The following is a 26341-nucleotide window of genomic DNA, read 5'->3' on the forward strand; positions in this document are numbered from 1 at the left end:
TTATTATCACCTCCCAAGGTTTTGCGCTGGAGATCCTAACACGTTGTAAACAATCGTGTCATTCTATTTACCGTTTTCTATTGAAAAATTCAAACATCACAGCCTCTCATTCAATTTGTTTGATTTATACTTTAGTAATTATTCAACGAAACAATTTGGTGCCCACCATGGGGTTGTGGTGTTCAAAATCCTCAAAAGATCATGCCTACATAACCTTCCATTTCTTATCCTCCGCTCTTTTCATTCTAACCAAAAACCTACCACCTCCTCCGAGTGGACCCCCTAGTTAGAGGAAAGTGCCTGACACTTCCATGAAAAACATCCCTCTCGTCACTATACAAGGAAGTTTAGGATCTTTAGGACTCTAGGATCCGACTACTTCGGTTACTACTGTTGAACTCTTCACTACGATGAAGAAAATAACGCAATAGATGACTCTGTAGCAAGATGACAAGAGAAAACTACTTAGAAAAGTGGAGGATGAAGGCAGAATTTCAGAAATCCCAGGAAACGATGCCCATAGTTGTACAACCAAGGATCCTGAACTTCGACAATGCGGGATCCTAAGGAAATCAATAGGGGAACACAACTCTTGCTACTGTTGTGTTACCCTGGGAAACAACTATGGACAATTGAGCTTCTACAATCAATGATCTCAATGAGCCTTTCAATACTCTTAGAAACCTTGATTCTAGTAACATCTTAAATAGAAATACTATCAATACTAACTCTACGAATGTTGATGTAGGAATAAGTCCAAACATGGCTAGGGAACTTCAGTAGTTGAGACGTATGATCTCAAGCGTACCCGGGGTAGTTCAACCCATACCATAAGCATCTCCAACAAGTCACAGGATCTCAAGATTTGCTCCTGCTATAGCTGATACCGAAGTTCCTAAGCGCTTCCAGACTCCTAGCATGAAGCCTTACGATGGAACTACGGATCCTGAAGAGCATGTAGTACAATACCGAGAAAGGATGGAGATAATTCCCATCCCAGTACACTTGAAGGAAGCTTGCCTATGAAAAGGATTTGGTTCAACCCTCACGGGAGCAACTCTTAAATGGCTGCTAAACGTTCCTCCCTATTTGATCACTTCATTTGCACACTTAGTCAATATTTTCAATAACCAGTTTTCTTGTTGTAGAACCTTCGAGAAGATCACTAGTGATCTATATCAGGTGGTTCAGGATTCTAAGGAAGGACTTAGGGATTTTGTCAACAGGTTTGGAAGGGAAGCTCTGAGCATCCCTAACATTGATGTGGCGACTGCTGTAGAGGCATTCAAGATGGGTCTAAGGAAGGATTCACCCTTCTACGAAGATCTTATGATGACCCAATGCAAGATATTGGATGAAGTTTTGTGCCGAGCATTGAGATTTATAAGGCTTGAAGAAGATAAAGAAGTCCAGAAGAGGAGCAACCCTTCAAGTCAATACGAGAATCCTAATAGGAAGGCTGAATCCTTAGCTCCAAGATCATACAAATCGAAGCCTTATTCCAAACCAGATCATCACAAGGTTAATGCCCTTGAAGATGAACAAGAGGAATGGGAGCCTCCTAATATCACTGACTATTGTTTTACTGTGAATGTTTCGGGCTTAATCTATGCTATGCAGGATCTCAAAGATAAAACAAGTGTAACATCCATAAAATTTCGGTAAAATTTAAACTTTCCAAAACAATCCTTTTAATATAGAAATGTTTACAAAACCAATGTTTCCAAATAATTTGTTTAAAACCGAAATCATTTACACATAGTTCTCAAAACATTCCCATTATCAAAGTTTCCCAGAAACCATAAGTCCAAAATGTGAGGATGTGTACGGTCACACCTTTTCCTTGCCAAAACATCTGAAGCACCTGAAATAATAAATTGAAACCGTAAGCACAAAGCTTAGTGAGTTCCCCCAAAGTACCAACACACAAATAACAACATGTATACTGAGCCATCAACTTGACTGGACCGCCTCACAGGGCCTACAGCTTATCGGGACCGCTCTCAGGCCTTGGGCATGTTTGGATCGCCTCGTAGGGCCTACAACCTATCCAGACCGCTCCAGAGCCGTAGGCACGTCTGGACCGCATCATAGGGCCTACAACCGGGCCTTCGACTTGGCTAGAACGCCTCACAGGGCCTTCAGTCTATCCGAGTTGCCCTGGGTCTGTTGGCCTTCAACACAAAGCAAGACCGCCTCAACCCAACCACACACACAAGCCATATCGACATATAACAGATAAACAAACATATAATGTACTGATATAAACATTACCGAGTTTGTTGACTGGCAGCACAAAGCAACACAGTCTTAACCCAACCATACTACATCAACACATACTACTGGAAACATATGTTGGGTTTTGAGCAATCTAACACTTCCTAAGTGTGCATGCAACCCTAATAAACCTTGGATCTATGTTTGTCTAAATATATGCAAAATAATAATTTTTCCAAGGTTCATAACCTATCTAACATGGCATGGGGTACTTTTAAACATAAAAGAATTAGATGAGATTACATACCTTTTGATGATGAGTTTGATTCCTAAGGAGTTTGAGGGCCAAGACCAATAGTGTGAATGCCTCAAATGGAATCACAAATCACCACAAACTCTTGGAAAACTTTGAGAGAGTGTATACACACTTATGAAATCGGCCACACACAAACACACATACTAGTGGCTATTTCATGCAACAAAAGCATGCTTATACAGTGTACATGATTAGGGTGAAAGCCTAATAACCCATGACCTTTCCTTTTCGAAGGATCCATGGGTTAAAAGCTCCATTGATCTGTTGGATTAGTGTCTAAGTTCATAACTATTTTGGTATGTACTTGACCCAATGGTGCATGGTCCTTTTGGGTTGCCTTCACCAAAGCAACTTGATTGGAGAAATAAATAAAGAGAGAGAGGATATTATGATTTATTAATATGTTATAAGAATAATATATTAAAGGAGAAATCATATTTGTTTAATTAATATTGGTCAATAATTAATTAAGAATTAATTTTGTGATCAAGTGTAATTAATTAAACTAGAGGGGCTGATTTGTAATTATGTGATAGTTACAAAATAAGGTAAGGATTATCTTAAATATATGGTGAACGAATTTGAGGTGATAAGGCCTTAGAATTCGACTATGATAAGGATTCAAGGATTATCTTATGGGTTGCTTTGTGGATAAGCAACTAGATAAGGATAATGACTGAAACCCTATCTCTACACCTATATAAACACCCCTTGGCTCATGAATTCATGTATCTCTTCCCAAGAAGTCCTAAGGACGAATTCTAACCTCTCTCCTCTCTCTCTTTATACCTTCTCCATTTGATCTTGGTGTTTGTGAGCCATTAAAGGAGTGACACTTGTGACTCTAAGCCTTCCAAAGTCAATTCAAGGAGGAATTGGGATTGTTATTGCTACATAACAATCAAGGTATGATCTTAAACCTAATTACATATTAATATGATTACTTGAATGCTAGAATTAGGGTTTATAGTCTTGGATTCAAATCATGTACAATAGAGAAACCTACATCCAAGCATTAGGGTTTGTATGAGCACATAGGATGTCTTATGACCAAAATCCATCAGTGGTATCAGAGCCATTGGTTTGGTTTCAGTTGTATGAACTTGATATATTAGGATTTATTGCCAATAAACCCTAAGAGGCTAGGGTTTTTCGAGATTAGGGTTTGCAAACCCTAATTTGCAAGAGTTTGAATAAGATCTTCAAATCTTTTCCTTAAACCCTTAAATTTCGAAATCTAGGGTTTGTTATAATCCCTTGATTTTCGAAATTTGCCTCCTCCCCAAGATAAGGTCCTAATTTTTAGGGATTTGGATTATCCCATATCTTGTAATTATCCTCTAATTGTTATATATGGTAAATCAAGATCTTGCATTATCCATCCATATTTTCGAAATCTATATAGATATTTAAGGGATTAGGATAACTTAAATGTCTAAATCGTAATTATCCTCATTATTTAGATAATCCCTTATGATTTAATAATTAAATTAATAGTCTAATTCAAGATAATTATTAAATCAAGAGTTTTAATATTTAAAATTTTAATTTAAATGTCATAAATTCGAAATTTTAAGATAGATTAAAACTAAATTGTTTTGAAATGTTTCAAAACTTTCCCTCAAGTTTTGGAATTTAAAAGTTGATTAAAAGTTTAATTAGGAATGTTAAATTCTAAAACCCTAGTAATGTTTTGAAAAGTTCAAATCACACCCTTATGGTTTTATTAATCAATTAAGGTGTATAATTAAAAGAAGTTTAATAAAGCCATGAAAGTTTAGGTTTACAATTTAATTGAATTAAAAGTATAATTGTTAAATTTGATCAGCTAATATTTTAAAAGTGTAAAATGCACCCTATACTATATATAACATTAAAAGTCTAACATTATATATATGTATGAGTAAAAGTCAGTCTTACCGTTAGTAGGCCTCATTCACGAAGCTGGTCTATAAGGGGTGTTTAAGGAAATTGCCTATAATATGGCGATTGAATGGGTATCCACTCTTACCCATCGCACTCTTGACTAGTGGAGGGTCGTTAGCCGAACGGGTAGGATAGGACGAAACCTTCCATTATAAGTATAATGAAATACAAAGTAACTGAATGTTTTTCTAATTCCCAATCTTAGTTACTTAGGCAAAAGTGAATTGATGCAATTCCATGAAATTACACTTTGTGCCCTTGCGAAGACGTTAGTGGAGCGTGTGTGGTTTACCGTTACACTAAATGGTTCTAAGCAAAGGTAGCAAAGGGTGACTCAATGTTTGTCATAGTTCGGTGGAGCGTGTGTGGTTTACCGGCACATCGAATAGGTGATTGTAACATGTGAGGGCACCGTGTAAGTTTGCATGGTTATTCACACCCGCTTTGTGATCCTCGGCATCCCAGTCACAAACAAGAGGGGCATATCGAGATTTAAACATGCCATTGAAACTTAAATTTCTTTTTCGTTTTTCGTGGTGGAAATTAGTGAATCATCATTCACTTACCTTCAAATATTCTGCAATTAAGGTTACGGCATCCCTCTCCCGAGTTATAGAATATTGTGCTGGGTCCTAGCCTTAGTATTTCATTTGGGTGATTTACTAAGGACTCAATCTATCAACTAACTTGAATTTGTTTTCTCCCGTTTTGTAGATGTCAAAGTTTGACAACTATGGTCTTCCCAAATCCTGTGGAACAAGCATTCCACATGAAGATGATATTCCACGATTCGATCGAGGAACAAGAAATCATGCTTCACTTCCTCCTCCTCCTCCAATTGTTCTCCCTAACCCACAAGATCAAAGAATTGAAAGGTTCAATATCACTAAAGCCCTATTGGAAATGAAACATGAAGATGGTAAGCCCATGTGTGCCCACGTTCTAGTAATGAAATCACACATTGATAGGTTGATAATGTTGGGTGTGTCATTCCCGAATGAGTTGGCTGTAAATTGGGTTTTGCAGACTTCCTGAATCATATAATGAGTTCAAAAGAAAGTATTGTATGATGGATCATGACGACAACCTCATTGACCTAACCTACATGCTCATTGCTGCAGAATCAGAAATGATTTGGCGAAGCAATGGAGCGTATTTGTTGGGAGAGTCAACCGACCATGCTTTCGAGGACGTTCTAAGAGAAGCGACCTGCACTTGCTGCCAAGAGAAAGGGCATTGGATAGAAGTCTGCCCCAAGAGCCTAGAAATTCCAAAGATGGGAGAGTCAAAGAGTATGGCTGTGCTTCAGGTAAAATCCATTATCTAACTTAATTAAGTTCCTATTCGTTGATTCTTAATACATGATCTGATAAGATTGCATTTGAATGTTTTTGTAGGATCGGTGAAAAGAAAGGAAGCTTGATAAGAGAGCAAGATGAATCTAATCACAAGAGATGGATCTCGATCGCATGGACTTGAAGATTGGATTTTGAGCTTAGATAGTTATGATAGAGTTGTTAGAAAATTTCCTTTTACGTAGTTTTCAATAGATTTTGCATTGTAAGGACAAATGTTTTTCCGCTGCTTTTATAAATAAAATAAATTTTGTTTGACTTATTTGTTTACTTCCTTGCAATGGAATCGTTATGAAAATTGATGTTTGCATATTTCTACAACGAATGGATATGATTCTTAGTTATGTTATTTATGGAAATGTCGAGAATTTACCAAATAGGGAGAGTTTCTCATCACCCAAAGTTTCAATTGGACATAAATTTGGAATCATGCAACTTGGTTGCATGATGAATGAGAAATTTCATATTTGATAATTAGACTAATTCGTTGACAAAGTGTCAAGTGAAGGACTAGGAGATCGAGTACACAAAGTTGTGTGTTGATCAAGTTCACCATAAGAGTAACAAAGATATTCGTCATGATTTACTAAATGTTTAGTAAATATGATTATACTTACATGATTAAGTGTAATTCTGAATTGATTAAAGGGTTTAGATCAATAGTAGAACGAATAAGAAGAGTCAAGTAGGTAGATAAATAAAAGTTTCTCCATTCTAAGAAGAAGGGAGAGTAGCTTTTATACTTTTTAATGGGTCTTAATGATTAAGAACCATATCTCAATTGATCCTCTAAGTGAGTCTTAGTACAATTGTATGTTTAAGAAGAGGAATCAAGGATTGAAGAAATGGTTAAATCAAGAAGTCTATCATACTTCGTTCCAATAACAAGTCTTAAAGTTAAGATTGTGACAATGAGTAAAAAGTATTAAAGGTTTACAACATTCATCAAATGTGGAAAGTTGTGATGTCTTGGATAAGACAAAGGCCAACTAGGACCAATTTATGAAGTGTTTTGATACAAGCTACACTAACTCTTGAAAATTTGTTTGTCAAGAAATGTTTATTGACAAAAGAATCTTATATGTCAAGGAGTAAGTGGGAGTCTTAATGGTCTTGAAAGGTTTCAAGAACAAATCAAATAAACATTATCGATCATCACTAGCACACGAGTTGAGGTTTACAACCTATCATGTTGAGAATATTTTGATTCTGTGCTGTTCCAATTGAGTTAATTATGCATGTGAGTCCTATGAGTTCTCATTTTGAATGCATAAAAGGCAAGGCACCTTGATCAATGAAAGGTACATTGATAGGAAAAAGGTGAGATGCTTAACTTCTTGGAAGACGTGGTGGGCAGCTGTGCTACTATAAGGCAAGAAATCAAGATTAAGAAAGTTCGGTCCATATGAGTTTGAATTTGTCGTAAACTTTGGTTTTAACAAATTCACATGGATAGAAACACATACACCGTTTAAATCTAAGTGTCATAAGATTTCCTTCTTCATGAATATGATTGTGAGGAAATGCTTTCACTAAGAAAGATTTTAAGAAGATAGTAATTGTAAAGTTGCATTCTCGAATTCAATCATGGTTACGGTATCCCTTTCCATAATTTGAATTGTGAGGTTTGGCAATTAGTCTTAATTGTTAAGACACACATATGAACTATCTAAGGCAAAGGTGTATAAGTTCAAGAAGCCTTGATAAAAGATTATCAAAGCACTAAGGATTAGAAACATGGACTTAAGAAATTCAATAGGTATTGTCTTTCTGAAAGTTAAGATGTTTATGAATACATGTCAAAGCTAGTGGGAGCATAAGTGTTATATTTTATAGTAATCATCATGATAGTGGGAGCATAAAAGTTATGATTGTATGGTTATTATGGAAAGTATTGCAAGTTGGCAATATTAATTATAGAAAAACAAGAGTTATACCTTGCAAAGTCGTAAGGGTTGTAAAGTTGTTTTGCTATAATTAAGGGAGAGAATATTATGCTTCATTTCAAATCTAAAGGATTAGGTTGTGAAACGTTAATAGATTTAGTCAAAGGTACATAGTGTGTTCTTAAAATTTCGATTATGATTATGGCATTCCTCTTCATAATTCGAATTTTGAGAACATAGCAAATAAAACATTATGCATCGTGTCCAATACGCTTCGGGTATAGGATTGATTGCAAATGCTTTAATGTTTGACCATTCTAAAAATTTTCCAAATGTCTAGCGCATTTAGAGGGAAAAGGGACTAGAACTGGTTTTGACTAAAAATAATTAAACAACTATCAAAGGACAATCCAAAGTTCGACGAGAACTTTGTAATATCATTGGCAATAGTCTTTGTGACTTTGATGCAGTGACATTACGAAAGGATCGTTGCATAAAGTGTTAGAATCTGGCATATTCTATAAGTAGCGAGAATTTGATATTCTCGCACTTATGAAAAAGAATTTGGAGTTGTAAAATGAGAATGATTGGAAAGTGTTCAATTTGTCTATTTCACAAAAGTAAGAACCATAGGTAAACATTGTGTGCATGCTAGGAGCATGGGACAAGTGCTGGAATTCAAGTAAGAAGTTGATTACCCGAAACGAAAAATAATGAGTAATCAATATGGTGATAAATAAAAGGCGTTTTATTTATACTCAAAGGTTTGAGGCCATATGGGATTAGTATTATTCTTGTGTTTCACATTTGCATGTTTTGACTTCCAGAATAATTGAGTTTATTAAGAATAATCGAATTATTCGAACGGGCCACAGTCGCTCATATGTTGGAAGTAGATATGAATGAAGACTGTCATGAATTGGTGTGTGGATTGTCTAGAAAAGTATTAGACATAAGAAAATGTTTGCTGCAACATTCATGAGTGCTTACGAATATGAGTTGAGCATTGGATTAAACCCACGCTCACTTGGATCACTCCATGAATTATATCACGAGTGATTGGTGAGACGATAACATCTTATATTCTTGAAACTGAGATGTGTGAGTTGTATCTTGCTAATCGGTTGCACATTGATAATATGTAAACGCACTAGTAACTTGGTGTTATAAAACATATTGTTGTGTGTGATTTGGTTAGTAAGTGCAAGCAAGCATTGTATCAAAGTTTATCCGTTCCTTTTATTCAAAGAATAAAAGCGATATCTTTTAGGCCCCTCGATGGTTTAGTGATGAAAAACGTAAATGCTCGGCCGAGCTAGGGCTAATTTGATTTGTTCAATTAGTCTGTCGTCATAAATCAGAAATCGAGATATAGTACAAAGAGAATAATTTGAAATCATATCTCATATGATATCTAGAATGGAGGAATATATGATCCCTTATCTAAGGACACGCGTATCTGATAGGATCAGAGTTGACAGCAGCTTTGGAAAGCTACGATTGCAGATCAGGATCTGAAGTCATACGCATAATAGTTGTTAGACTTATCCAAGTGGGAGACTATTGGATTAGTGTCTAAGTCCATAACTATTTTGGTATATACTTGACCCGATGGTGCATGGTCCTTTTGGGTTGCGTTCACCAAAGCAACTTGATTGGAGAAAAAACAAAGAGAGAGAGGATATTATGATTTATTAATATGTTATAAGAATAATATATTAAAGGAGAAATCATATTTGTTTAATTAATATTGGTCAATAATTAATTAGGAATTAATTTTGTGATCAAGTGTAATTAATTAAACTAGAGGGGCTGATTTGTAATTATGTGATAGTTACAAAATAAGGTAAGGATTATCTTAAATATATGGTGAACGAATTTGAGGTGATAAGGCCTTAGAATTCGACTATGATAAGGATTCAAGGATTATCTTATGGGTTGCTTTGTGGATAAGCAACTAGATAAGGATAATGACTGAAACCCTATCTCTACACTTATATAAACACCCCTTGGCTCATGAATTCGTGTATCTCTTCCCAAGAAGTCCTAAGGACGAATTCTAACCTCTCTCCTCTCTCTTTATACCTTCTCCATTTGCTCTTGGTGTTTGTGAGCCATTAGAGGAGTGACACTTGTGACTCTAAGCCTTCCAAAGTCAATTCAAGGAGGAATTGGGATTGTTATTGCTACATAACAATCAAGGTATGATCTTAAACCTAATTACATATTAATATGATTACTTGAATGCTAGAATTAGGGTTTATAGTCTTGGATTCAAAGCATCTACAATAGATAAACCTAGATCCAAGCATTAGGGTTTTTATTAGCACATAGGATGTCTTATGACCAAAATCCATCAGGATCATCCATGGACTTCCATACAAGCCTAGCCCATTAACAAATGAGTGTTATCCCACACCATATAAAACAAATAGCCCACAATCTAATTAGTCTTCCTTTTAATCTCTAAATTAATTCATAATTAATTTAAGACTAAGACTAATTAAATAACATGACTTCATATTAATATATTATAACTTGTAATATATTAATAATCATATGTGTATAACTCTCATAAAATTATCCATAATTAGTTTGGGTGAAACGCAACCCAAATGGACCATGCCGGGTCGGGTCAAGTATATACCAAATAAGTTATGGACTTAGACACCTTATCTAACAGACTCCCACTTGGATAAGTCTAATAACTGTATTTGCGTATGTTACTTCAGGAACCAACCAGCAATCGTAGCTCTCGAAAACTCTGTTGAACTATGAAGCACCATTTTAGATAAGTGATCATATAATCCTTTGTTCTCATGATATCAGCCGGACAAATAGATGGAACAACGTCGTACTTATTGTCCAGCAGTTTGTTTCCCGATTTTCGATTTGTTTGACAAAGAACTTAATCGAACACATCAATTTAGTTCTGACCGGCCGGTACATAGGTCAAAACAAAATCATCGAGGGGCCCAGATATCGCTTCTATTTCTAGAAGGAACAGATAAACTTCGACTCATATGTTTGTTCTACTACTTATTGAATTGTACACAACGACACGTTTTATAACATCAAGTTACTGATGCGTTTACGTGTAATCAATGCACAACCAACTCATAGGTAACAACTCATATCTCTAGGTTTGAAGATTTATATGATATTACCGTCTCACGATCACTCGAGATAAATTCCATGAAGTGATACAAGTGAGCGTGGGTTTATTCCAATACTCATAACTTATGAGCACTCATGGATGTTGTAGCAACCATTGCTATGACTAAACCCATTTAGCCATCTACAAACTCGATTCATGCCAGTCTTGTTTCATATCTACTTCCAACATATGAACGACTGTGGAGTGTTTAAATAACTTAGTCATTCGGAAAGAATAACCTAGCTATTTTGGAAGTCAAAACATTCAAAGTGAAACACAATAATAATTCTCAGAATCCTTTTGAATATAAATAGAAGCACCTTTTATTTATCACCATATTGATTACACATTATTCATTGTATAATGTTTCAAACAATCAACTTAAGACTTGAATAAAAACAACAGTCGTCCCATGCTCCTGGCATGTACACTTTGTTTTTCTAACACAATATTTATGCCATACTCCAAGTATGCACACTATGTTTGTCTATGATCCTTACATTGTGATGTAGATCAATTGAACATGATTCCAATGATACTTATTTCACAATCCCAAATCCTTATTGTAAATGTGAGAATCCCCGATTCCTATCATGTACCAAAAAATCTGTTAGATTTTAAACTTTTATGCAATGTTCCTCTTGTAATGATTATTCACAAAGTCACCAAAACCTTGTCACCAGTCATTACAGAGTATTCCAAAGAAGGTCAACTTCTATGGAACGGAAGTCTCATATTCAAAGTACATTTCTTTGAACATCCTTCTTGCATTAAGGTTTTCTAATCTTACATAGATTGAATAACTTCCACCTATGGAGACATTTCCATAGTCCCATTTTGACTATCACTTCCGAACAAGAGTTACTTCTTTTCAGAACATGTCAATATGGTCCTTTCCGAAAACTTACATCATACTTCAAACTTTCCCTGAGCAAACAATCTTTGGCGAACCTCAGATTGTCCTCGACAATTGCTTAATCACTTTAGTCATATCCATTTCTAGACTTTTTCCTTCTAAATGCCCTAAGCATGGAAAATTTAGAAAGGATGAATATTATAGCACATGAAATCGATTCTATATCCAAAGCATATGGGACACGATTCATGATGTTTGACATAAAGACATGATACTAGACCAATCTTTTGCTACAATATTTTTTATTTGCCATGTTTTCAAAATTTAACTATGAAGAGGGATGCTGTAGTCATAATTGAATTTTGAGAAAGCAATATATATAGAATTTCTTCAAGTTGAACCATTCCAACACAAAATTCATATATATATATATATATATATATATATATATATATATATGTATATATATATATATATATATATATATATATTACTAAAGATGATTAAAATCTCAATCTAAGCTTTAGAATTGAAATGAAGTATAATTTCATCTCCCTTAATTATAGCAAAACAACTTTTCAACCCCTGCAACTTCACGAATTTAAACTTTGTTTTCTATAATTAACATTGCTAACTTGCAACACTAAACGTAATAATCATGCTCCCACTAACATGATGATTATCAGCATAACACTTATGCTCCCACTAGCTCTGACATATTTCCAGAAATCTACTGGACTTCTGAAATTTAGATTCATACACCCTTTCTTAGATAGCTCACATGTGTATCTAAACAATTTTCAGAACTATGAAAAGGGATACTGTAATCATAGTCATAATTGTTTAGACCGTTGTCATTTCTCACAATTCCATGTTAGTGTGCTAGTGAACCACACGCGCTCCACTAACGACTTTTGAAAATGCAAATAACAGAATTGATATTTACATAAAATCTACTTAATGAAAGCGTTTCCTCACCATCATTTTCATGAATCGGAGAGAAACCTTATGACACTTAGAATTTATAGTGTATGAGTTCCTATCCATGTGAATTTGTCAAAACCATAATCACAAGATAAGGTTAGTGAAAAATTCAGCCTTACATGGATTAAACTTGTTCAATCTTAGTTTCTTGTCACCTTGGTAGCACAAGGCCAGGCCCACCAATGCTTCCAAGTTGAACTCTGATAACTCACATACAAATTCAACTTATCTGAAGTAGGTACAGAAATAAGAATTATGTCAACATGATAGGCTGCAAACCTTAAGTCGTGTGCTAGTGATAAATTACATGTTTTACTCTTAATTAAATCTTGAAACTCTTTCAGGCTCTTTAAGTCTCCCACTGTCACCTTGACATATAGCTTCCTCAGTCAAGAACCATTCCTTGACAAAACAAATATTCAAGGGATAGTGCGGATTCTTATCAAGACTAACACTTCACACAATTGGTCTTAGTTGGTCTTTGTCTCATCCAAGACATCACAACTTACCAATCTCAAATGTACAAGGGTAGAAACATTTTACACTACATTTGATAAGTGTTTTAAACCTTACTTTATGTCACTCAATGTTACAATCTTGGAGTATGACTCTAAGAATTGTTTTGGAACGAAGTATAACTCATCTTCTTGATTTTAACCAATGCAACAATTCATGACATCTCTTCTTAGCCATAACAATGCACTAAGACGTCCTTAGAGTATGAATTTGTGGTATGGTTTCATAATCATTAAGATGATTATGAAATATGATACTAAAGTACTCTCCCATCCTTTCAGATTTAAGAAACTTTTATCTTTCTACCTAATTTGATTCTTCTCATTTGTTTTGTCATACATTGTAACCTTTCCAATGTTACAGAATTATACTTAACCTCATAAGTATAATCATATTTACTAATCTTTAGTAAATCATGACAAATCAATCTTTGTGGTGGACCTTGACCAGCGCACACCCAGTGTACCTAATTCCTTAGTCCTTCAATTGAATCACATATACATGTGATCAAAGAATTAGTCTTAATTTTCAAAAATGAAAATTATCATTCATCATACAATACAACTTGTATGATTCCAAGCTTCTATCCAATTGAAACTTGGGTGATGAAAAACTTTCTTCATTTGGTAAATTCAGACACTACCACAAATGAAAGAATCAAATCTACTTTCTAATATTGCTATTACTGGAAACATATAAGCAACAATTTTCCACAGATGCCATTGTAAGGATATTTTTAAAATAAATAAAATCAAAACCCTTTTTTCTATTATTTTAAAACTTTGCGGAAAAACTTATCCTTAAAATCCACATGAAAACCTTGTTGTTATCTATTCATAAGCAATATATTATAACTCTTAAGCAACAACTCAAAATTCTGATTACCGAACCATGTGATCGAAACCCACCTTCGCAATCAGAATCAACATATACTTACTTTAAGCTTCCTATCTTTTCTTTGATTTTTAAAACATCAGCATGTGACCCATTCACATTATGTAATAAGAATCTCCAAATAGGAACTTAATAGAGTTAGATAGTGGACTTTACCCGCAGTAGAGTCAAACCTCTTGACTTGATCAACCTTATGACCTTTCAGGTGAATAGGGCAGCTTCGTAATCAATGCCCCTTCCTTTGGCAACAAAACACATGGACCCTTTGGTAATGGCACATGAGACTATCTCAGAATTTTCCTTTCTCTTTACTATTTGGTCAACCGAGTTGACTATAGCCGATCCCTTTCCATTGCGAAGAGAAATCTTTTTCTAGATATCCAATGCTACCATTCTCAATGTCCATTTAAGACTTGGGAAGTTGTTCTTTTAATCAAATTTGCTTTAATGGTGTTCCAAATCATTGCTGATTCCATAACACCAAGCAAATAGATAACATCATTAAGGGTCATGTCATAGTCTGCCTCATAGTAGTCCCAAAGGGACTCACTGTGTTACCAAGAAAGTGATTGAACATCCAACTTTCACAAGAATTTGACACCCAACTCTCCCAGCTTGTCAATATGTGACTTTATCTCCAAGATGTGAGCACACATAGACTATGCTTGCTAATAGGGATTGAGTGACTTTAAACTTTTCAAGAACTTGTGGGTGAGGGAGAATAATTGGAGGAGGTGGAGGAAGTGAAGCATGATGTTGAGGGACACCATCTTCAAGAGATTTGGGAAGATCATAGTTGTTTGAACCAGACATCTATAATGGGAGAAAATTAAGTTAGTTGATTCAAAGTCCTTAATATAACACCCAATATGAAATATTAAGGCTAGGACCCAACACAATATTTTATAATTTGGAAGAGGGATGCCGTAATCCAAACTATAAAATATTTGAAGGTAGGCGAATGACAATTCACCAATTTCCACCATGAAAAACGAAATAATTTATTAGGTTTTAATTGGATTTGAAATTCCTAGATCTTTTGAGATTCATTGAACTTTTCAATGGCATGTTTCAATCTCGAGTGTGCCCTCTCAAATTTTGTGACTGGGATGCCGAGGATCACAAAACAAGGTGTGACTAACCATACCAATTCACTTGGTACCCTTAATATTATCACCTAATCAATGTGTCGGTTAACCACACACGCTCCATTGATCTATGACAAACATTAAGTCACCCTTCGTGATCCTTACTAGTCCAAGTTAGTGTGCCGGTTAATCACACACGCTCTACCAATGACTTGGTAAGGTACAAAGTGTGAATTCCATGGGCTAGCACCAAATTCACATTTTTCCTAAAGTAACTAAGATTGAGAATTAAATAAAAAAATATTTAGTTACTTTATAATAATCATTATACTTTTAACGAGAATTTAAAGTCATTGTCCTACCCATTCGGCTAACGACCCTCCACCGATCAAGCAAGCGGTGGGTGAGAGTGGACACCCATTAAGTCGCCATTTTATAGGCAACAACCTTATACCCACCTTATAGACCGGCTTCGTGAATGAGGCCTACTAACGGTAAAACGACTTGTTCTTATATATATATATAATTAACCATTAATGTTATAAATAGTATAAGTGTTGAATTTTAACTTTTAAAATTCTAAGTGTTGGAATTAAAGTTTATTAAAGTGTGTGAAACTTTTCCAAATTCCAAAACTTCAGGGCAAGTTTTGTAACTCTTCAAAACTTTTCATTTCATAACTTATAAATTAAAGGTTTATAAAATGAAGACTCTTCATTTTATGTAACTTATGTGTTTTTAATGTGTGTTAAAGAAAAGTGACCTTTGGATATCCATAACTTGAGGACAAATTATGGACTCCATTAAAACACATAAATGATCAAGAATTAATCCTAAACAATTCAGCAAATAATTCCTATCATCTTCTAAATTCATAAGAACATGAACATGATTATCAAAGTTTCAAGAATTATATGAACACATACAAAGCATGAAATTTTGATATATCCTATTGTAAATGGATTAGAACAACCATTACACCAACTAAAATAAGTTTTAAAACATCAAAACAGTTTAGGGTAAAGTTTCTAGTCCATTTCCAGCAGCAAAAGTCGAAAATCTGCATTCTGAACCTTCTACTCGCCGAGTGCACGAACCTACTCGGCGAGTAGGATGAATTTTGCCTTGGACTTGGCGAGTCCCCCCATGGACTCAGCGAGTCCATCATGCAGACAACAAAAATTTCGACTTTTTTTCACTATTTTGCATCAAGTATCAAACAAGCAAGCCTAGGCTCTGATACCACTGTTGGGTTTTGAGCAATCTAACACTTCCTAAGTGTGCATGCAACCCTAATAAACCTTGGATCTATGTTTGTCTAAATACATGCAAAATAATAATTTTTCCAAGGTTCATAACCTATCTAAAATGGCATGGGGTACTTTTAAACATAAAAGAATTAGATGAGATTACATACCTTTTGATGATGAGTTTGATTCCTAAGGAGTTTGAGGGCTAAGCACCAATAGTGTGAATGCCTCAAATGGAATCACAAATCACCACAAACTCTTGGAAAACTTTGAGAGAGTGTATACACACTTATGAAATCGGCCACACACAAACACACATACTAGTGGCTATTTCATGCAACAAAAGCATGCTTATATAGTGTACATGATTAGGGTGAAACCCTAATAACCCGTGACCTTTGCTTTTCCAAGGATCCATGGGTTAAAAGCTCCATGGATCATCCATGGACTTCCATACAAGCCTAGCCCATTAACAAATGAGTGTTAGCCCACACCATATAAAACAAATAGCCCACAATCTAATTAGTCTTCCTTTTAATCTCTAAATTAATTCATAATTAATTTAAGACTAAGACTAATTAAATAACATGACTTCATATTAATCTATTATAACTTATAATATATTAATAATCATATGTGTATAACTCTCATAAAATTATCCATAAATAGTTCGGGTGAAATGCAACCCAAATGGACCATGCCGGGTCGGGTCAAGTATATATACCAAATAAGTTATGGACTTAGACACCTTATCCAACAACATATAACCAAAACAGAAAATAGTCAGATCTAACAGATCATAAAGCATAGCATCATCCAATCCACTAAGATAACGATCTAACAAATCATAACAGCATAACGACATCCTATCTACCAGGATACCGATCTAACAGATCATAACTGCATAACAACATCCTATCTACCAAGATACCGATCTATCAGATCATAACTAAAATATTGCATACGAGCATACTATAACTAAGATAACAATCCAAAGGGTTGGCCTTGGTGTCTTTGACCCTTTAGTATAGTGATGAAAAATCACCTCGTGTTGCCGAAACACGTAGATAATCCCTGACCGCTGATTGCCAAATCCTGGACCATCATCATCAAGACAACACCCCAACAATAGCTGATTCTATGAATAGCCTTTAGCTGCAGATCCCCTAGCAGATACCAAAATGACAATCATTAGCATCTAGACACTGACTCATATAATGAGTCCAAAACAGGGTAAAAGACCTTTTTACCTGTCACAACTCAGAATTTTACACCAAGCAAAGTCCAAACCCTAATCTAGCACAAGTGAATCTACATTGCACTCCTTGTTACATTGTAGCCTCTATAACCATTAGGGCTTAATTATAAATTAGTAACTAAGCCTAGATATAAACCCAAGTTAATTTAGGTTAGCATAATGTAATATAAATCAAAAGAAAAAAGGTTTAAAACATAAATATACTCCATAAATAGGAGAATACGTGCCATACTTCAAAGAAACAAAGGAATTCGGTCAAGGAAATGATTGTAAATCAATAATTCGGTTTTAAGAATCTTAGAACATGGTTGATTTCGGCCATATTATCCAACAAGAGGTGTTCTTGGTCTTCATATGACCGAACAAACAAAGAAATGGCCCATTAAGGACCAAATTCTCCAAGGCCCAATCCACTATGACCGAATTCCCATCCCTATGTATATATGTTTAACCAATTTCCCAAATCATTTCTCACTTTTGCCACCGAACTCTTGCCAAATTTTCTCTCAAAAGTCATAAGAATTTTGCCTAGAATTTTCAAATCTTCAACCAAATTCCTTATGAACATGCATCTCATCTTCAAATATTCATAATATTCTTTAAATCTTCAAGCACTCCTCAAGAACATCCTTCAAAAACTCATATTTTCCCAAGGATACACCGAAAACCCAATTTTCCCACTGAATTCACACTTTAACAATTCCAATAATTCCAGATTAATTTTGTAAGTATTATTTACATACCATTATTTAAATTAATTCATTATTAATTTTAAATACAACGATGAATACAATTATTATTAGGGTAAGGTTATTAGCACGTACGCTTACGCGGGGATCGTCTCTACAACTCGCTACTTCCAATTAACGCACATTTAAGGTGAGTTCATACCCCTATATTTTTCCAAGTTTTTTCAATGCTTTTAGGGGGGGGGGGGGGGGGATACAAGTAAAACATGGGAAATCTTGTATTTAAAAATATAATTTTTTTATTATATTTTCTTACCGTTAACATGTATTCGAACGTGGAACTTACTAAACACGACAAACATTGTTACTACTAGACTTACGAACAATTTACAAAACAAGTTAAGATTCCACTACTTTACAAGCACAAATTTTAACACGGAAACAAACTTATAAAATATTTTGAGTATAGTTTATGCAACGAACGTACTACTTTTACAAGGATACATATTAATTGCAAAAAAGGGGTTTTCATTGTATTATTCGTGAATACGTTGAGGGAGCAAATTTGTGAGAGGCGGCATCGATTACTTACCCAAGTATCTAGATAAGTCTACCTTATAAACTAGGGTCACCTGGAGGGAGAGCGTAAGTTTGTGTATAGATCTATACGGGACCAACAATTCTGTGCCCTAACTATTAGCTACAGTTATTCTGGGTGACAAACATCATTAACGTATACGACGTTCGAAGTACATCATAGGGTTTAACATCCAATAATATGGTTATAAGAACTTACTCGGATATAACATGGCCTCGTTGACGTAATAATATACTTAACAAATAGTCACTAGGTTTAATAACTACGTGATTACTTAGTATATACATCAGGGTGATATGAAATTAACATCCGACATGCAGTGGGATGAGTGACTTCCAACTCATTTCCTGTTCTTGTTTGGTTGTGAGCTTAGGGCAGAATCACCCAATCGAATGTCTGTTCGATCTAGACTTCTATAACTCGTATCTACTAAGTCATCATAGGAGGGTATTAACATCACTACCATTTTACAGAACAAACACGTTTTCGGCTAGTATTATTTACTAATAAAGCTACATTTTAACAACTTAAGTATGGGAAAATACTTGTACTTTTTAGTTTTTGGAACACTAGAGACAACAACTCACTATTTTGGGAAATATAGGATTTTCCAGGACAAACATCAGTACTTACAGGAAAATCGTTTACCATTCAACTTAAGAACAACTATGATTAATTCTATAATTCCTTTGTTTATGCATCTATGTTATGTATGAAGAATATCCGATAGACGGTGGAATGTGTGGTCTCCGCCTCATTTCTTATTCCTTGTTTGGTTGTGGGTTAGGGTAGATCCACACAAACAACTGTCCGTTTGATCTTGGTTTATACATAGCTAGTGTAAGCTAAGTAGTCATAGAAAGAACTGGTATTATCATATTCTTACTAAGAAAATATAGGATTTTTCGAAGGAGCATGTTCATCATGACTTAAAGGACTATTACACTAACTCTGTAAGTACCTAGTGGATACGTTAGTGTTGTATACAATGAGGATCCGACAAACAGTAGGATGTGTGCCTTCCGCCTCATTTCCTATTCCTTGTTTGGTGGTGGGCTTGGGGCAGAACCATACAATCAATTATCTGTTCGATCTGGATTGTATATAACTTGTATACACTATGTACCCGTAGAAGGAAACTAGTGTGAGTCATTTTACTTATCATTCACTACATCATGAAATATAGGATTTCTTGGGGAAAACTTCATGTTTTACAAAAAACAAAGAGCCTGTTTTCTAAGACAAACGCTTATGAACTCACCAACTTTAATTATGACACTTTTTCAAACCACTTGTATTCTCAGGACACTAGTAGACAGGTACACGCACTGGTTCCTAAAAGATGGATCATAGTAACTTCAAGTCTTTATTTTGCTATGTACTTTTGGAGTCAATCTAATATGATTCGAATGCAATGTAAACATGTTAATATCAATACAATGGTTGTTTCTTTGATTAATATTATTCAATTTTTGTGATATTGTACATGACGTCCTCCACCCCCGAACATTTACATTGTTCCTGTGTGGGGGTGTAACATTACCCTTCCTCAAGCTTGGCCCAAAGCCAAGGCCCAAACTAGATGACCAAAGGTCCAATATCAAAATAAACTCCGTAAGTTCAATTATGGCCCAATTTTCCAAATTGGGCCTAATGGACTTCACTCAAGAAGATCCAACAATCTAAAAACTCAAATATTGATCCAAAGGCCCAAACCACTTCAAGCCCACACTTGGCCCAATTTTCCAAATTGGGCCTAACTCCTTATTGGGCCTTATCCAAAGGTCCAATCCTTTACTTGGCCCAAGACACACCCATCCAGATAAACCTTTAGGACCTAAGTATCAAAGACCAAAAAATGGCCCAATACTGATCCTTTACGCGGGGCGTACCCCTTCGGTACTCTGGGTGTACCTCGCCTTGCATTGGCCCATTATGGGGTTTTGACTCTGAACGTGGGCCGTATAAAAACTTACACGGGGCATACACACGGATGACTTAAAACTTCCATAAGTGCTTAATGTATTAAGCACTTAGGATCAAACTTCAGATTCACTACTCAAATGAGCTCTAGAACCATCAAGTATCAAACTTTAAGACTTTGGTTGACTAAATAAGGCTTAATACATGGTCTTAACCCATTAAGACCTCCTACAAAGAACTAGGGATCGAACTAGCTCAAGGGAGCTCATTTTTATGCCTTAGGCCCCATCATAAGGTCTGAAAGGACAACTTATCTCGACCAAAGCAAAGCATGCACAATATTGGGACTCTTGGGACAAGAATGATGCCAAAAAGTAACCAAAACAAGATCCATACATTTCAAACATAAAGGTAGAAGCTTTATGCATCTTCCCAAGATGGTGATAACCCCAGATCTACAAGCTTCATTCCTTCCTTGACTAATTTATGCTCTTTCTTCTCATTCAATCACACCAACAATACACTTTAGGCTTCAAAACTCTCTCTTATGGACTAGGGTTTTCTAAGAATGGTTCAAAGACTTGATGGCTTGAAAATATGAGAGGAAATGGTCCATAATATGCTTAAATACTCCACAAAACCTAAAAGTTAGGGTTTCACTCTGGCACTCGTGTGCCCGTCGTACTAAGGCACACCCTAGTACGCTCAGCGTACTCACATGTATGCCTAGCATACTCACATGTACGCTCAACATACTACTCAAGTTCTCCAAATCACAATTTTGCCATTAGGGCCACCTTTGGCCAATTCTTTCCAAACCAAGGGCCAAAAATGACATAATTCAAATTCGATGGGATGAATTTGAAGTTACTTGAAAGATGAGGTGTTACAACTCTCCTCCACTTAAATTCAATTTCGTACTTGAAATCATTCTTGACCATCCTCGGCAACTCGACATCCTGAGGGGCACATCCACCACCATGACATTCGACGACCTTTAAAGGTGACTAAACCCAAAAGAAATCTTTTCAATATGAGTAAGAAGAATCCATAATCCCGTGCAGCCAAACAACCCTACTTCACCTGAAAATCCGCAATATGAAAACTTGAATTTGGTTTGACTCTTCGACAGAACGCCCATACTAATCATCACGAATTCCATTCCATTTATACCCTAACGAACTAATCAACCTTAGAACCTGAGGTTTCTACTAGAAAACAAAACAACAAATCATACTCTGCTAGCTCATAACCACAAACACCGATGACTGGCCCGACCAGCCTCGGGCTGGAAAACCAATATGTCGAACCTAATCAACCATCGGTTTGAAATTCTCAGGGTTTATTGACCTACTGCTTCAACCCTATCGCTCCTACCGAGCCTCTGTGCCTACGACTTACAATCGCCCTGCATCGGGTATCTTGGCCTACTGCATAGAGCAGGACTACTTTAACCTTCCCAAACACAATGTGTCGCCATAGACAATAAGGAGAAAAGTCTAACCCATATCCTCAATTAATCTACTCTAGAAGGATCAAACTCGGAGAAATATCTTATAATGAAAGATTGAGTAGATTAATTTCATTAATTCTCAGCTATAGAGTGTAGTTTGGAGCATTTAGAGCATTGTCCATATCGAAATTGTCCAGGTGACCAAAAAGTTAATTTGAAAACAATTTTCATACATGATGTTTACTGTTTGGTTGTCTGACAATTCGCAAATGAAGTTAACTTATGTAAAATTTCTAAATACAAATCCTTCGGACTTCATTGTGATGATGCATCATTTCCAAAACGCTCCTCTAGAAAATGCAAAACATCCGTTGAACAACATCAAGAGTTTTCTTATTTATTACTACCAAGAGATGGCCTCACAATCTTTAGAAATTGCATAAGTTCTAAATTTGACCATTCATTTACTGATCACGTACTTGAGAACATTTAGACCTATTCCCTTGGTGAAGTCATTATGACTCTTGAATGAGGTGTTGTTTCCATGCTAAAAAATTCAATATGGTGGTATTTGTTTTGAAGCTCAAAAATTCACACAACACTGACTATCAAAATTTTCATAAGAATATCGGAGAACCACCTATTTCCAAAAACTTTTCTTGTATATGTCATGCAAAGGATTGTCCTATGCGAAAGAGTAAGAAAACTATGAAGACCAAGACATTGGAATGCTAGAATGGTTTATATATGTGTTAAATGCTATGATTGCTATTTCTCTAGTATTATTTCCTAAGGTTATTAAAGTTCTAGTGAAGACTCCTATGAAAGACTAAGATTTCGCGGACAAGACAAAAGTGGAAGATTGTTGAAGATCAAATATGTTTGTGTTTGTTTTTTTACGAATGTACTTTTGCGACTATTGTTGTTTAAGAGCTATATCTACACTTTGGTAAACATTTCTCACACATTCTTGTAATCTTTTGTTTCAAAGTAATAGCTTCGCATATGTTGCTACTTAGCAAACTCTTACTTCTTGTATCATATGCATCTACGCATTATTCCGTATCTCGGAGAATTTATATTTTATGTTAAGGTTTAATGACTTACTGTGCTCCACGTGTCATCACATAACAGATTGATTTGACTCACGTACCTCCCCACGCAACTATATATAGTGGGTGTGGTCTTACGATTATGTGTGCACAAAAACGTCTAAATTGCATTGTAATCCTATGCATCCCTACTCGTATTCACCTTGGATATTTGAGCTTGTTTGATAACCGATCCGTATTGAAATTTTTTATCTACTATGTTGATTTTTCCACATCATATTTGACATCCTTGATAACTACTATTTTTTACTGTGTTAAAAGAGAAAATACAAAATCGTAAAAAGAAAAACCACCACTCATAGACCGGGGGTGTGACAATTTGAATCTTATTCCTTTCTACAACATTCTTGAGAAATTTCATGAAGTACATATAACAATAATAATAAAAAAAAAAAAAAAAACTTGCATAAAGTACTGAGTTACTCAGTAAGACCAAAAGCCAAAGGGTTGGTCTTCATCTTCATCCTCACCATGACTAGGGAACTCAAGATATGAAGAATTCACAGCATCTAGTTCTGGGTAATCACCACTTTCGATCTTCGGTAACATGTAACCACTAACCGTAGTTACAAACATCTTCTCCAACTTATCTTCTTCATCTAAAGATTCATCACTCTGATCTTGTTCAAACAAATACGACGAGTCACCCCTCTCTATTAGATCAACATATTGTGGACTACTCGACTCAGTCGCATCGCTTCTTACACCAACGTCTTCATCGTTCAAAAAATCTGCAGCCTGTTCTTGTTGCAGTGGCTCACATGGGCTTTTGGTGCTTGATGAATCGGAAGTTCCCTTCTCCATTTCTTGCAAAAGCAACTTGTCACTTAGATCGTGAACCTATGCAAGAACATTCAAACAAAACTTCAGACTTTTAACTTACGTTTTACGAAATTTTAAAAGAACTAGGTTTCTATCAAATATCGTTACCTCGGATTTTAGTTTTTCTTTTTCTTGAAGGAGATTTTCGTAGTTTGCTTTGAGTTCGTTGTAGCTTTCTTGAAGAACGTCGTAGTCTTTCTCAAGCCGTTTGGTCTTCCACCGTGCACGGCGGTTCTGGAACCAGATCGCAATCTGCCGAGGTTGCAAGCCGAGCTCTTTTGCTAGCTGAATCTTTCTATCGGGCTCGAGTTTGTTTTCTGTCTCGAAACTTTTCTCCAGGAACTGAACTTGATCAGCTTTCAGACGTCTTTTCTTTTCAGGGTGCTGAAAGTAGTCGTCGTATTCATCATCACCATTTTCTTCCTGATCGAATGTTTGAAAAAAGTTTCTTCCTGATCCGTTTCCTCCATCTTGATCAAAGCTAACCATTGATCTAGCACCTGATGAGATATCAAGAACATGAATGAGTTTCTTTATAATTTCAGGGGTTTCTAGATCGACAATTGTTTATAGGTTTAATTAACTAAAGATCGTAAAAGTCAACCATATAGATTCTGGGTATGTGAAAAGTTTTGCAATTGTTGTAGAAAAATGTGTTTTTTGAATCGAAGTATCACTCGAAATGAAAAGGCGTCAATCTTCGAAAGGGCACATTAAGCTTCTTGTTTCATGATTACAAAGTCAAACGAGTCAACAGGAAATCAAAGATTGCTTTTGGGAACATTAAGAAGACAGTAATTGGAAGATCTAGGAAGTCATGATGAAAGAATCAAACACCATTTTGGTTGTTGTTTTCATCACTCAAATGAATCTACAACCAGACAACACAGACTGTAAAGTCAAAAGTATCAGAATCCAAACATATAAAGTATAATCTTTAATCGAGTGGCAATCAATAGAACAATAACCCCACGAGAAATCGTAACATATTTTCAAACAACATGATCTAAATAACTAAATATCAAACAAGCGATAATTAAAGAAATATCTAACTGATTAATTACCTGCAAAAGAATGAGTGGATCCAGATACGAAGTGGGAATCAAGAGGCATAGAAGAAGAAAAAGGCGGCCTCTTGTTTGTAACCAGAACAGAATTGAAACCTGAGCCGCCACCACCACCACCACCAGAATCGCCGCCGTAGAGAAAGCTTCGAGCTGCCATGGCACCCACCAGAACTCGGGTATTACTAATCAACCAGCCATAAATACTTTTATGAATTACATATAAGAAGATACTGATTTCTTGGACTTTAGATCGATAAAAACGTAGATTTTTCAATCCGAATTATTATTTGGAAGATGGGTTTGTTTAAAACTTGTGGCGGAAGAAGCTGGTGATGATGATCTCGGTGATATGGGAAGTATGTGAACACCTGTTGGTCACACCCATCATAACAGAAGTTGTCGGAGTGTCAAATCCGATCAAAAAGACGAAGAGAAAAAGAAGAAACTAGACAAAAAAGTGATCAGATATGGTGAGAGAGAAAGAGGGAGTATTGTGAATGTTGTTCTATCTGATGTGTATTAAAATCGAGATCGAGATATGATGATAAGGCAAGGGTTTGAAGTGGTAAATAATATATAGAGTAAGGCCAAGAACTGCTGACTGATGGCGATTCCTTTTGTTTGGGTGGAATTGTAGAATAGCAGTGATCGTCCTTTTTGCAACATATGTTTTATAGTGATTGTATCTGTATATCATGTTTTTTTTTTCTTTATGGTGATTGGTTTTTTAAATTTAAACTGACTTTTAGTTTTGTAAAAAAAGGGCAAAAGAATATTATTAATAGGGAAGTAGCAAAAATGTATCCTACAATGTTTTTTTTTGTTACATATCATCATTCAATTCAATATGATATATATATTTTTTTTAATTTTTTCAATTTCATTTAAATCCATTTGACAAATTGTAGGGTTTTTATTTTTTATTTTTTATTTTTTATTTTTTTTATGGTACTGTGTGGTGGATTTGGAAGGCA

General features: G+C 35.4%; 1 protein-coding gene across 1 annotated transcript; it reads right to left on the reverse strand.

Moving 5' to 3' along the window:
* Positions 1 to 23755: 23755 nt before the first annotated feature.
* On the reverse strand, positions 23756 to 25990 carry LOC145043032 (uncharacterized). The gene is made up of 3 exons (XM_078991569.1): positions 25365 to 25990; positions 24409 to 24800; positions 23756 to 24318 (listed from the first exon to the last, which is right to left on the reverse strand). Exons 1-3 carry the CDS (start codon positions 25522 to 25524, stop codon positions 23902 to 23904), a joined length of 969 nt encoding a protein of 322 aa, XP_078847695.1. The 5' UTR covers positions 25525 to 25990; the 3' UTR covers positions 23756 to 23901.
* Positions 25991 to 26341: the final 351 nt, after the last annotated feature.

This window comes from Lactuca saligna, chromosome 4 (assembly GCF_052625555.1).
Source record: "Lactuca saligna cultivar CGN05327 chromosome 4, ASM5262555v1, whole genome shotgun sequence".
Classification (NCBI taxonomy): domain Eukaryota; kingdom Viridiplantae; phylum Streptophyta; class Magnoliopsida; order Asterales; family Asteraceae; genus Lactuca; species Lactuca saligna.

Bases quoted from the DNA above. Each gene is read 5' to 3' on its own strand.
- LOC145043032 (XM_078991569.1), bottom strand. From the start codon at position 25,524: ATGGCAGCTCGAAGCTTTCTCTACGGCGGCGATTCTGGTGGTGGTGGT. The intron at 24,801-25,364 runs GTAATTAATCAG...ATATCTCATCAG, and splicing joins ATCCACTCATTCTTTTGCAG to GTGCTAGATCAATGGTTAGC. The intron at 24,319-24,408 runs GTAACGATATTT...GTTCTTGCATAG, and splicing joins AAGAAAAACTAAAATCCGAG to GTTCACGATCTAAGTGACAA.